Below are 14,663 nucleotides of genomic sequence, written 5' to 3'. Positions count from 1 at the left end.
ACTTTACATCCCCAAGAGAAAGACCACAGGAGAAACATAAGGCAGTGACCAGTTACTGCATTAAGAATTGCACAGATTGCTTCACACACACACGTGTGTGCGCATGCACACAGTTTTCTGCAGCTGCAACAGTGATGTGCTGAGATCTTTGTTTCAACATACACACAAAGGCTTTTCAATTTACATCCAATTTCAAAACGCAGTATATAAACTCAAGCTTGTGAAGACTAATTCAATTTCAAACCTGTAAGTACTTTGGGGGAACTTTTCAGAAATAACTTTAGTTAAGAGGAAGTAAACTTCCTTTCTCCTTTGCTGTAAAGGAGGTTGCAGGTTGGATGCACCAGACTGGAGGAGGAATTTCAAGTGCAACTGGTTTGAAAAAATTCTGACAACTCAAAATATAGAAAGTGTAATTTTGATTACATTACATAACATCTCCAAATTAAAAACATGCTTCTGTATCAAATGAGGGGTGAGGGCACATTTATTTCCAAATTAGGTGAGGGTGTTTAGGTTTTCTGTTTTTTGAGTTGTTTTTTACTTTAATGTTTGTTTTATATCAGTGTAGGAGCAGCATATAGACACTGAATATTATACGTCACAATTGAGTTGTCACGTTATTGCCTTGTGGTGAAGTTAGCAGAACTGAACACATGTTCATGTCTCCGCTATTTCTTGTTCTCAGTCTAGAACATCAATCTAAACTACAGGTGGGCTGGCTGTAGTTTGCAGGGTAAAGCTGGCTTTGCTGTAAGGCATTACACTGTGATATAGAGCAGAAGCAATTCAGATACATTTGAGCACTGCTATAGGGGACAGTAACTTCCAGCAGAAGGCAGGGAGTATGTGATGTGTGTGGAGAGATGCAGGGAAGAGGACAGGAAGCGTGTTAAATTGCTACAGACTTCCTGCTCTGTGACCATGAGTCAGAAACCCAACTCTGTTTCTCAGTGCTCAAAATGAAAACTGAGATAGTTTTCTCCAATTTCACTTTGCTTTTTCCTTCACAAAGGAGGCTTAAAATTTAGCTAGTATCATAAAGAGGCATCTGGTATAAACTAGATAGCATTAATTCAACCCCAAACAGGAATGACAAAGTTTACAGAACGCTATCCAGGCAATTTTATTTATTTATTTAGGGAGATGCAATCTAAACTCTCCAGCTATTTCTCTTTCACCTGACAATAAACATGTAATAAATAAGCCTTCATCCTCTTGGCATCTCAAGATACAAAATTCCAAGAGGAAGGCCAGGATCATAGGCACTCCAGCCTAAATTACCAAAGACTCTTGACGTAGACAGTAGAGGTCAGCCTTCACAGGTGCTGAGAAATTTGAGGAAATAGTTTGATCCACATGAAATTCTGCCAGGGCCTAAATCACACATTCAGAATAAAAATTCATTAGGACTATCCATGTGAAAATAAAGTAGTGAAAGAAGCTGCCATCAGGAACTGAAATACGGCAGAATGGATAGCCAGTTACCACGCACAAAAGGCAACGTCAAAACCAAAATTCCCAACATGCCATGAGACTGAAGCCACCAACGCAAACATGAAGAATATTGTCAGAAAGCAATTTACAATAAGCTAAGAGGAGAATTGAGAGGAGTCAAGAACAGTCCATACAATCATGAGATGCCCATTTTGAGACACAGTATTAATCTTAACCTTCACAAATTATTAAAAATTAGCAATCAAAAGAATTATCCAGGAGTCTTTCTTCCTGATAAATCAAAGAGAAAAAATATTGACCTCATAAGTTCATAAAATATTAACAGGCCTCATGTAATGCCTTTAAGCTAATAGAAGTTATCTAAGATTTCTTCCTCTTTTCAAGTCTTACTTGACTTACATAACTATTAATTTCAAATGACACTATCTGTAATAGCACTGTTAAGCAACTGAGGAAGAAAAAGGAATCCTGCTATTTTCCCCAATTTACTCTTACAAACAATTTTAAAAAATTATTTCATCTGATAAAAAAATCAGAACATTGTAAAAAACTGTCAGGACTACAGAATAAGTTTTTAAAAATTCATTCGATAACTTGCCATTTTTCAATGATCTTAAGCTGATTCATTGCAAGATCTTCCTAAAACTTTTTTTTCCTGAATATACTGCCTCTGAGATGAATAGCAAGATGACTTTAGATTTTTTTTTTTGTACCATAGAGGACCAGGATTAGTTATCTTATGCTCCCTCTACCGACTCTACAAGAAATGGCCCAAAAATCCTTTAAAAGGCTTCTCTACAACAGCCACGTAGAGTTTAACTGTTCTGAATACTTCAAGGAGTTAAAAAGGCATAAAATAGAATTCTGAGGAGCGCCAGCTCCTGGTGGAAGTCAGTAGAGTAATTGTCTCTCACTTTTGCCTTAGAAAATAAATCCTTCCTGCAGAACCCATGGTATTAATCATTTTAATCACTGAATGTATCACCATACAAGCCATTTATGATACTCCTAGGAAATTTCTTCATAATGTCTCCAAGTTTTATATTTAGGTTGAAAAAGAAAGAACTACTAAATTCAATTTTTGTACTTCTTAACAAGATTTCTTTATAAGCTTTCCTCCTCAGTTGAATCCATAAAAACCTACCTGAAGTTTTCTGTTTACCCTTTGTAACATGATTTGAGGGAACAGTAATCTATCAGTGTGACACAACCACTGTATTTCCTTCTCCCTTTTCGAAAATAACTCGTAAAGAGATCAATGAGACATAATTTGTAAAATATGGCAGGAAAAATTCCACTCAATTCAGAAACTACTTAACAAAGAGTTTAACATACTATTATTATAATCTTACAAAGCGGATAAGCTTCATGACAACTTACTGTTYTGCTACTCTTTCACCAGAATTTATAGCAAAAAAGTTCTCTAYTGTAGTTTTCATAAAATGTCTCATTTAATAAGGATAATGTTGGAACATCTCCCTTCTTTTATTACATAAAACATTATACCTTATAAGATTAAATACAGTGTTTCATTGTTACATGTAGTAAAAGCTATTACTGGAGCATAATTAAATTGAGGGAGAAAGCGAGTCTTCTATTAGCATTACTGTATATTAGGAACCAGTGATTTCATAAAATAACAATGCCCAAAACACACAATGAAATTAAGTCTTTGTTCCTGCAGACACTGAGAATGAGGAGAGATAAAAATCAGTAAGCCATGATGATATAAAATTCCTATACTTCCAACATGGATGTTTATTCCTCTGAGCATTAGCAAAATCCAGGTACTTACCAGATCAATCAGGCTCTCCTGGATTCTGTTCAGTGTGGTGCGTAATCTGCTGCTACTGAGGCCCAGTCCTGTTGATTCAAACTGGAAGAAATATATCCTATTTAAGTTTGGAAAGGAAAAAACGTTGGTTCAAGCTGTACAGTGATATAGCAAAACTTCAGTTTGTAAACACTGGTTACAATTTACTTACAGTGAAGTTTCAGCACATAACTGCAACCATACAAAACGAAAAGAAAGTCAACAGAGGTCACTGCACTTAACATGGCACTAACGTAAAGAATGACCTGAGTGCATTTCATGAAGATGACAATTTACCATTCATACCAATAAGCAAGCAGTATCCTTTATGGTTATAATTCTGTATTTGGGTGCAGAATTCTTAATTTTCCCATTTTGAAGACCAGCCTAAAAGAGTGCAGTCTCCCACTGGGTCAAACAGCACCYAAGTCAAATGTTCTTGGCTTCTCTCTCTCTCAAGCTATACAATTATTTGTAAACTCTCATTAAATATCTAAATTGCACATGCAAAATTATATGTTTATCTTCATATAACAATCATTACCTAATAATTAAATATATAAAGATCTACCTAAGAAATGTGCCATCTTCATGTTCATGGCTCAGAAGTATTATGGGGCAGATGATCAGCTATGATAAATCAATASAGCTACAGTGATTTCCATGTAAATGCAATGACTTATACCAGCTGAGGGCCTGATCCAACATATTTAATTAACATAGCTACTTATTTTCTACTTCAAATTACAAAAAACAAAGAACAACCTAACAAAACAAAGGAAGTGGAAATGGGACAACTAAGAAACACACATTTATGTCCCAGACTCTTGAAGTATTGGAATACAGTTCTGGTATGTGATTCACACCAAAAAAGTAATTTGCTGAACAATATTTAGAGCGCTGTTGTCCACTGAATTAGACTTCCTTTCAAAATACTGAATTATGGAGGCGAGTGTTCAAGCTTCTTCTCCCCCTCACTCCTTTATAGAAGCAAAGTGGAATAATTTATGTTCCTATTTACTGTATCTAACTTCACTGACCTAAGGTTGACATCTGCCCTATTTTTCCTCCATATTCAATGAAAATTTATGTCTCAGCTAAATTCCCCTTGGAAGTGCCAGGCTTCCTCCACCGATTATGCAGAGGTCTAAAACCTGATCTAGAAGACATGAATCCCTACCACAGGGTCCATGGTTGACAAAGTGTTAGCACTTTTGGTTTTTTTCTGGTGAATTAAAATATTTTACAAAAATAATTTGTATTTTTATTCACATTTTTAACATAGAAATATCAGTTCTGAGCTGCCTTTTATTTTGCAGGAGAATGGGTGAAAAAGAAAATCACTTTTTTCTTCAAAAATCACACCCTTAACTTCCCAAATTATTTTTTTTCTCCTTATGGTAATGCATCAGTTTTTCAAGATCATAAGATCTGTGAATTCAAGATTGGCTATTCCCCTTGTTAAGGCATAAACAAGAAGAAAGAAAACCTTGCTTAAGAAAAAATATATATACAGCATTAAAAATATATTTGCAAATTTCAGCCCCTAAATTTCATTTTTAAAAGATTCACTTCTGTACCATCAAAACTACATAGCTTACATAATCTGCCAGTAATCCTTTCTCATCACAACTTTCAATTCCTAACTTATAATAGCTATCAATAACTTTCAATTACTTGATAGATTAAAAAAAGGCAATTTCACATTCGAAACATAGAAAAAAGAATGTAAAAGCAAATTTAATTTCCATAAAACATGACATCTCAAGAACTCCCGACTGATCACATGACCAGTCATAGCCTGAAGTCTGAATTGCGCATCCATGCATACAAGAAATAAAAGGTTGATTGCTCAGTAATTTTTTCCTTAAGGATTGAATCTCATGACTTCATGCAGAATACATCAATCAGTATTAAATTGTCTTGCTTCCTGGAAGTTTTTGTTGCTCCTATAGGCAAAATGATGGATATTTTAATTCCACAAATTGATGACCTAACAAGCCGTGCATAATGGGAAAAGCAAAATATCAAAGAATTGACAGAATAATTTCACTAAACAGTAATTCCACATGACTCCTTAACTAAAAAAAAAAGTTTTTTCTGTAAGAGTATGGCCCATAAATTTTACAATTATTATGTCTTGTCAAAAAAAAATTAACTCATATTTATTCTGCTAAGGAAAGACTATTCTGTGGCATGTTCATAAATGTCTTGCACTTTAGTAAGCAGTTAAGTGTATTATGTTTTCCTATTAAGTTGTTACATAATTTGAAATGAGGAGGGAAAAATAGCCTTAATTTGCATGCCAGAAATGAAAATGGTATTAAACAAGCAATTTTGGTGACAAGGATGTGTAGATGTTACCAGTGAAGAATGCCAAATACTAAATGCATAGGATAATCATCCTAAAATGTTCTGGAAAGAGAATGACTTGTCAACATGTAAGTTTTGAATCCTTGCTTTTCACTGAATTGGCATTGAACTATGTACAATTAATCACTTTCCTTGTATGCGTTAACACAAGATGCATATTTTAAAAAAGAACACTCAGTGGTCTAAATCACATACCATCAACCATCTCTAATTTTAAAAAGTTTATAAACACTATGGGAGGTGAGGACATTAAAGCAACATTACAAGAGGGTTTATTACATTCATAGACCCTTTGTAAGCATTATGTTTCCCATGGAAAATCATCTGTCAAAACAAAAATTAGGTACACTACAAAAACATCACAATTTTACCCATCTGCTATGTTTACCTGCCTAGCACTGTGTTGTTCTCTGTTAGAAGTAGAAAGTGAGGAACTCTGTATGGGCTTTAACAAACACAAAACAGGAGGTAAAAAAAAAAAAAAAAAGTAATACAAAGTGAATACCAGAACAGCTGATTAAGCCAAAGAAAATCAATTATCTTAAAAAATAAATAAAAATTACCACCTGGCTTCTAAACACAAACAAATTGCAAATATATTTGTCCTGCCAAAGAGAACAGCTCAAAACCATTTCGAACCATATGCTGAGAGTCTGAAAAACCATTCCAGTTTGCCAATAGATGATGATGAATTTGGAACACCATGACACTATTGCTTATGGAGTAATTTAGGGGCCAAGGGAGGATAAAGTTTTTCCATGAAGCTTTTCATAAGTACTTTAAGACATTTCTGTTGACAGTTCATCTATGTTATGTAGAGACATTGTCAACCAGCATTTATTTCAACTACAAGATCACTCTCCCTCCCCCCCCCCCCCCCCCCCCAAAAAAAAGAAAATGTTTCATTAATGTAGTTAGACAGAAGAATACTAGATCTGGAACAGTATTTCAAACCTCTTAAACCTGAGTTGCTACTTAACACACATGCCCCCTCTGCTCCTCCATCTTCTGCTACTTTCATCTAAGTTAAAGAAATACATATAGAAAATTTAAAGAACTCTTTAGGCACCAAGCCACCACCCTTTTTCTGCCCACTCTCTTGCTCCCCAGTTTTTGCCACTACTTTTGAGTAGTGCATGTTGTCTTCCCTCCTTTCAAGTACTGCTGGAAGAAAATTACAGAATGTATTCAAAACATAATAGGATTCACATCCCAGTGATAATGATGTTTCCAATACTTCTTCCCCTCATTGCTGATCTAATCAGCCTTTTCCTACTCTTGCGTTCAAATCCAGGCTGATGCCACAGTTTTTCCTGTGGGAGCATATATTCACTAGTATTTTAAGTAAAGGGATTCTCCATATTATCATTCTGTGCATACAGTGATAATCTGGAACGAAYAATGTTTCTACCTACCATGTCATTTCGGCCAAAAAATGTATAGACTGCATACAGATAGTAATCAAAGAGCTGGGACATGAAGTGGATCACGTCAAATGCAATCGGTTTCAGAATATTCATCATCTGCATGTATTTCCCTTTAAAAAGATATATATATACACAGAAGATCAGTTTTCTCAGCAGAAGTGCTACAAAAACAGCAGTGAGCTTGACAAATTCAAAACAAGCTTTAGAGTTTAATATTTAGCCTTGAATATTGACTATAGAGACTTAGCAATATTTTAGAAAATAAGAGGTTTAAAAACAAAGCCAGATATGACGACCGAGACATCATAAATGACTTCTCCAAAATGTGGATGTTAATACATATCTAAGTGACTTAAATCATCCAAATCAAAAATACATGACTGTCTGGTTCCTTCAAAAGTTTCAGTTTCATTTAGCCCCCTCTTCAAAAAAAAAAAAAAAAAAAAAAAAAAAAATTTTACTTTGATCTGAGTGAGTAAAGCTCATGCCTACATCAACAAGCTCTTTTCACCTTATACTTCTTAGAAGCCAGCCTTCTGCACCAGTTGCAAATGTTTTCTTTGCACCTGTGGATTTATTCTCAAGTATCTTTTTTTGCCACTAAAGATCACAAGTGATGAATTTATAGGCTGTATTACTGTTTAGGAAGAATCAGACACTGTGGCTGATGGGAGTCAAAGAAGCAGGCTGAAACGTAATAGTGAAAAGTTCCCTACTACAAATTCATGCTCTTAGGGATAAACAATAACTTTTGCTATAAATTGAGAACTTATCAATCAGAGATGACTGCGGAGTAAAGAGATTGGGTGAAACTGGAGGATGTCAGTGTCATGGAGCCATGAAGAGGGCTGATGAGAATTAAGGATGTAGCAGACAAGTTATTTTAGTAGAGAAGAAGGTTCTATTGTACATAGTATTATTGATCAGGAAAATGGAAGAATTCTCAAAGGAGAATCAAAGAGCTTAGCTTATTTTGCCTAGCAAAAGTGAGATAGCAAACATCTCTATAAATTTACTTGAGGTTAACTGTTCTTCTCCCTAATATTTAAGTTAAAGGATGCTACCACAAGACAGAATGAGTACAAAATCATCAAGAACAAACCAAGACTGAAAGTTTGGAAGACAGATGTTCTATAGTAGTTTTACAAAAAAAAAGGCAGTCAGGGTAAGAAACCCAAATAGTTTTAAATGCACACCTGATGTTTCTAGAGGAACAGACTGACAGAACAGGAGACTTACTGACAAAAAAGTTTGTAATAACAGTCTAACCAGTTTTGAAGGGAACTGAATCACTCTTTATTACTTTTCACCATATTATTTTCTATTTTAGTATTTGTTACTAAATGCCCTAGAGTAGGAATTGGCACATCCAGGCAGAAGAATAATTCCTTCTCTTCCTTTCTGCTCTCTGTTGTTACCCATTTGACTGCTGGAGTGTTCTTCTCCCACATCTCTCTGAATCACGTCATCTATTATTCCTAGCTGAACCTCCTACTGGTAGTTTAAAAAAAAAAAAAAAAAAAAAACCCACACACCAAAAGCCACCACCTACCACCCCCTACACCACCACCCACCACCCTCAGGGCCTTCATTCATAAGCTAAGTTACACACTAAAAGTCAAACTGATCACAGGATTTGGACTCAGAAAGGATTTTTTCCCTTACAAGTCTAATTTGCAGGGCCCTATTTATTTTCATTATTTTGTTTTCTAGCATACAGCATGGCTTCTTTCATGGGGTCACATGAGAAGTTAACTTAATGAAAACTCTCGTATTGCCGAGACCCAAGATTTCCTTCAGGCTTCCTGCTTTCTGTCCCTGTATTACATACTTATCTACTGCAAAACATAACAAGATTACTAAGTGGAGGAGCTCCTCTACACGCTGTTCTGACCTGTCTACCATGCAGCTGCTTGCAATTTCAGAGCCCTGAAGTCAACAACCTAAAAGGTCCCTTCCGGTCTTAATAGTTTCCTATGTTCAGCAGGAAGGAACGTGCTCTGCTGGCTAGCCGAAAACTGGCATACCATTTGCCCTATTAGGGTCTAAAAATCAGAAATAATATATAACAATCTTTGGATTATTATAGTAACAGATGGCAGTTTCTGCATCAAACTGCAAATGCAGTTCATCTAGTATGTCAGATATAACAGATCGTTTACCAAAACGTAACGTTCCAGATGCATTTCAAAGTGACAGGTTTGAAAAAAAATTGCATGAGGGTGCCAAAATCATTTCTTTTTCCTGTAGTCAGCAATTCTGTTTTTCAAAGATACTGTGTTCAGCAAATTAGTTCACTAATCGATACAGATGATGTTGTTTCATGCAAAGAAACTGAGTAACAGAGCAACAAAATTAGCCGTTGGTATCAGGTTATCTGAACTTTTTTAAACAATTACTTGTCCAGCTCAGTAAAGGTCACATTAATTTGACAAATACATGATAACAGCTATCACTATGGGAAGAATCAAGCAATAACTTGATATTACTACTTTCCAGGTGTCTATATAGCTTAGACCGCCTGCTTGAGTATTATGCATCTGTTTGCTAACAGTTTGCTAACATGCACAAGAATGCTTTTTTTTTTTAGCATATGTTTTGGGGTTTTTTTTTTTTGGAGATTTGACACTGTTACAACATTTAATATTTGGCAATTTAGCCCAGTTACTAATTGCATGCTTATTAACTATCCTGTAGATCAAAACTTTAATTACATGTATATCAGCATTATGAACAAACTGAAAAGCAGATTCAAAAAGTTCTGCTTGTCTTCCAAAAGGGAAAAATTAATGAAGCAAATTCCAGCACAGTTCACTGTGGAAATTCAGAGATGTTTGGAAAAGGATGACACCCTACGAAACCAGCTGTCATCTTCATGTGTGCTGTCTCAATATTCTGTATTACTACATGCTGATTTTTTCCACTTGCTCTTTGTGCTAAACATGTTTTTCAAACTTGCATGCAACCCATACACATAAGGGCGATGTGTCGTATTCTGGACAGTTAGGTTTCCAAATATCTGTGCAGCTGGCATAAATACTCAAGGTAGTCTCTTGGGCAGAATCCTATGCTTTTCCGAAGGGCTACATACTGTACATCGCCCAAGTATTGTCCCCGTAAAATCTTTTGATGCCAAGAACATTTCTCTATTACTACATCACTCAGCATCCTGACACAAGTGTTCCAAGAACATTTCCTCCTAGCTTCTTCCTCTAGTAGCACACCAACTTTTAACTTCTATACTTTGTTCCTTAGTTGCACTAAAGTTCATATTTGGGGTGCAAAAGGGTGTATGAGAACATTTCCAAATAGGACTAATAGCCTAAACCTATGCTATGCTAGAAGTTTCCAGAAATATTTGAAAATACCATTCAGAGTTTCAGCAACTCAAAGTAGCTAAGTTTTCTAGAGGCTCTTCCTAACAGGTTTTTTTTTTTTTTTTTCCCTAAAGTAGTCAGTATTCCCTGCACTTCTTTTGCTCTCAAAGACAGTAAGTAGAGTACTCTATCAGACTAATCTATATAAACTGATCACTAAAAACAGAAAGGTACCACTACCTCCTGAAAAATAGGTATTTGAATTTTAGCATATCTATGGTCATTAGTAAAATCATTTCATAAGGAGCCTCAGAATTCCACACATGCCACTTCCTATGATAAACACTCGGAGCTAAAATGCCATTTTGAAGGAGAAAGTGAAAAACCCATAGTAATGATATCATTTTGAGAGACTGCAGGATTTTTTAGAAGTCCCATCAAGTTCTATATTCTGTGACCTCTCACTTTCTTCAGCTACATGTTTTCTGCTGTGAGATCTTTCACAATCATTATTATTTTCCTAAAAGATAACGGGCTCTAAAGCAAGCAAAATGTAAGAGTTCCTTCCCAAATAACCTTTACAGCAAAAGGAAAAACTAAAGCAAAGGGAAAAAAAAAAGGCATTAAAATGTCTTTCTCAAGTCAGAATAGCATTAACTAAAATAAGAAGTCTCTCCACATATACAATGGCGTAGTCCTTACTTATTCTTGCTGACATACAAAACCTGGGTCAAAAATATTCCACAGAAATGTAACAGAAGTTCATTCTTCCTTTGTATTTTAAGTCAACATACTAGGGTCAGACAGAAAAATTTAACCATATAAATTAATCTAATGGTTACTTTCTACTGAAAGCAGACATACAGAAATACTTACCTGGTTTATAAACTTGAGGGAAAACCAAATAAACTGAACTGTTCACTCAAAATTGAAATTAAATGAATAGTTGTAGCAGCTTCCAATTCAGATATACACAGTAACTCATTTATATAGCTTACATATACTAAAATGCACTTTGTTTTATTAATCTAACCTCCATACAAAGTATACAGCACACAGAGAAATAGTTCAAAACAGGTTATCAGCACTCTCATTCACCCAATACTACTGTTTGCATAAGATCCCACCCTAAAAGGTGAGACAACATCTTCTTTTATTTGACTGGGCAATTTAAATCCTAAAGTTCATCTCACTCCAGACTTTTAAACCTCCTTTCATTTATGGTTTATTTTTAACTAAGTTCAGTGAGCTGATCCAGCTCAACCAAAAGTCATGTTGATGCAACATAGGGAAGGCAGGAATATCAGTGACAACAGGTAGCAGGGACGAAAACTGCTTCAGTATGGACATTACTGCCACCAAAACAATCTCTGTTAAATCACAGCCTTATTTTCAAGAAATAGAACTTTTAAGAGAGTACAGGCTTCCTGCTGCATAGGACATATCTATAAAATCCCCTGCAGTTTGGYACAGCCCTGCTTATTTTTTTGAGACTACACATGCTGGTACTGCACATGCAATTCACTTTGTCCAATTTTACCTAAAAACTAGACACTTAGCCCAAGCTGGTTGTCTAGATTTCCTGTGCGGAAGGAAACAGCTCCAGAGGACAAGTGTTAAAATATCTATGCTAAGATATGCATACAAAGATATCTCGGGCAGATAACAAACTCCATTCTCCTCTAGAGTTGCCTAGCTTTCTCCACTGATAATGAAGGGATCCTCGGTAATCAGTTTAGATTATCCTCCTTTAGATGAGTGAAATTAGGCAGTGCAAGTACCATGCTATTTTCCTAGCCAAAATCCTAAGACAGTTCGAGACAAACTGAACCCTTTGTGGCATTCGCAGAAGAGACTGCTGTTAAAAGACGTGGTGCGCATCCCACTGCATTCTTACTTGCAAGGTGAGAATCCAGGGCACTGGAGCAAACCTGGATCTCCTACAAACTAGTATCACACCTAGGCAAATCTGCCAAGCAGACAATATACTTCAAAAATTCATTCAGAAAGTTACATTAAGAACTAGAACTACCAAAGTCTTGCTGAAGCTAGATTTTGCAAAGGCAGTAAAATATGCAGTTTTCCAATTACATAAGACTAATGAGCAAAACAGAACCGGGGGCAGAGGTGCAGAAATTGCAGATAAACAAGATAGAGTCCAAAAGCAAGAAGAAATACTTTGCCCTGGTTTTCACTGAGGACTATGATACCAATATTGGAAAAAGGGATGAGAAGGGGAACAGAGTGGTAATGGAATTGAACTGGCCACATTCAGTGAAGCTGAATGCGAACTGGAAGAGACCTTAACACAGYCAAGCTAAAGGAGTGAAGGAATCAGGACATAATGAAAAATGACCATGAAATGGTCATGGAGGGTCAGGTAACCAGTGTAATAACCTGTATGTGTAATAACCAGTCAAGCCACGGGTTGTACCACTGTGACTGAAAGACAGCAAGCAAACACATATTTAAGAGGGAAAACAGTCATCCAGACAACTACTGATCCATTAGTCTAATTTGTAGAATGTAGACCATTAAATCAAAATTTGAAGATAATATGGAAGTGACAAAAAGAAATATGGAGGCAAAATTAGGATAAAACAAATCATGAATCCACCAAAGGTGACCTGTACTGGACTAAGACATATTCTTGTTAGAGAAGCTATTCAATTGTCTAGACAAAGGCAATACAGTACATTTCATCTACCTAGGCTTTAGTCAAAGTATTCGTTTTATAATGTTGCACAGTAATAAGTGAAGCTGGAGATGTTTTGGAAATGAGCAAGGGATTAGAGAGGAGAGAATGGAGTGCGCTGAAAAGGGAAATATCTGGAAAAGCTACTATTGGAGATCCCAACAATTGGCCACCTCTAACACTTTCATGAATATCTCTGGCACAAAAATAAGTCTGTGATAATGGAAAAAATAAGGAGACACCATCAAAACAGAAAAGGACTGGTATTATGTACAGGAAGAACTGGAGGACCTTGATGACTGCTGCAATGAAAATTGGAGGAAATTCAGTACCACAAAATTTGAAGCCATGCATTTGGGGACCAATTAATAGAAAACACATTTTTCTGCTATAAACTAGAAGCTCATCACTTGAAATAAAATGGGAAAGTGAAGGACCAGCTGGCTGTACAAGCTCATTACAGAATGACTGAACTGCCTGTACAAAGAAGCTGTGAGAAATCCAAAGAGGTGCAAAAGGGAAGCAATTGTACTTGAGACCAGGAAGCTGTGACACAACTGTGACACAGTGCAGTGAGATCTCATCCAAAGTATCACACACGATTTTGATAAGCTTATAACAAGAGGAGAAAAAGAACTAACGAGAAAGTAGGGGACCTTAACCTTTGAAGGATAAATACAATGGATACTAAAAAGCTTGGCACATCTAGATAGGAAAACAAAGGCTGAGAAGAAATAGGATTACTTTATATAAAAACAGCAGGATAGTACACATCAAAGAACAAGGAGGTCTGTTAAACCTAAGAGATTATTTTGGTGTAAGAACAAGTGTGTAGAAAATCAGCACTTTTTTTTCCCCCCCAAGAAATTAAGTTGATAAGGCTTCTGGAGTAGGATTCCTATTAGATAAAAGTGGTGGGAGCAAAAACACAACTATTTTTAGGGTGGAGCTCTAAACAAGCATATTTACGGACAGTATTACGTGACATATCTCCTTATAGCAGAGGCTGCAGAAGGTCCCTTTCCAATTCCATGTTCCAACTACGGCCATCATCAATGATTACAGAAGTAATATAAAACACCTTCAACAGTAGAAAACTTGAAAATTAAATGCATTTTCAGGAGGGACAAAAAGTATATATATGAGTTTTGAAAATTAATCCATAATAAAACATAACAAAGATAAAGAATCTTCATGTAAAACTGAAAACCAGAACTACAGCTCCATCTATTCTCACACTGTGCTGGGGTGGGGGGCAGGAGTTGTGGGAAGAGCAGTATATATGAAAGTAGAAGTGCCATCTGCAATCTCTAGGTTCAATTCTAAATTTTCTTAGAACAAAATATTATCCTAGGAGACTACAAACAATCTGCCCAACCTAACTCACAAATCAATACCAGAAAAGAGGCAACAGAATACTCAATTCATATTTCAGGTCTGCATGGCAGAATCTCCAAGAGGAAAAAAAAAATGACAAAGAGGTTTGAAAATTAATTTCTGCATAAGATAATTTATGTGCTATCCCCTAAGACAGCAAAAGGAACCATCCAGGTGGCAGAGTATTCTCTTTTAAACCGGCT

The 14,663-nt window shown here is 35.9% G+C and overlaps 1 protein-coding gene across 10 annotated transcripts in view; it reads right to left on the bottom strand.

The window, feature by feature from the left end:
- VPS50 (VPS50, EARP/GARPII complex subunit) overlaps positions 1-14,663 on the bottom strand; it is a 104,671-nt gene that overhangs the window by 21,600 nt on the left and 68,408 nt on the right. For 3 of the 10 annotated variants that reach the window (XM_026065360.1, XM_026065357.1, XM_026065359.1), the window contains 3 exons: positions 7,060-7,181; positions 6,033-6,089; positions 3,254-3,334 (listed from right to left, as the gene is read on the bottom strand). In XM_026065360.1, the coding sequence (XP_025921145.1) occupies positions 3,254-3,334; positions 6,033-6,089; positions 7,060-7,181 (260 nt within the window). Of the gene's footprint in view, positions 1-1,142; positions 1,378-3,253; positions 3,351-6,032; positions 6,090-7,059; positions 7,182-14,663 lie in introns of those variants that run through there. The other 7 variants (XM_026065361.1, XM_026065362.1, XM_026065358.1 and 4 more) reach the window with 7 other exon arrangements.

This window comes from Apteryx rowi, unplaced genomic scaffold (genome assembly GCF_003343035.1).
Source record: "Apteryx rowi isolate R43461 unplaced genomic scaffold, aptRow1 scaffold_226, whole genome shotgun sequence".
In the NCBI taxonomy this organism is placed as follows: Eukaryota; Metazoa; Chordata; class Aves; order Apterygiformes; family Apterygidae; genus Apteryx; species Apteryx rowi.
This window is presented reverse-complemented; position numbering and strand designations above follow the sequence as displayed.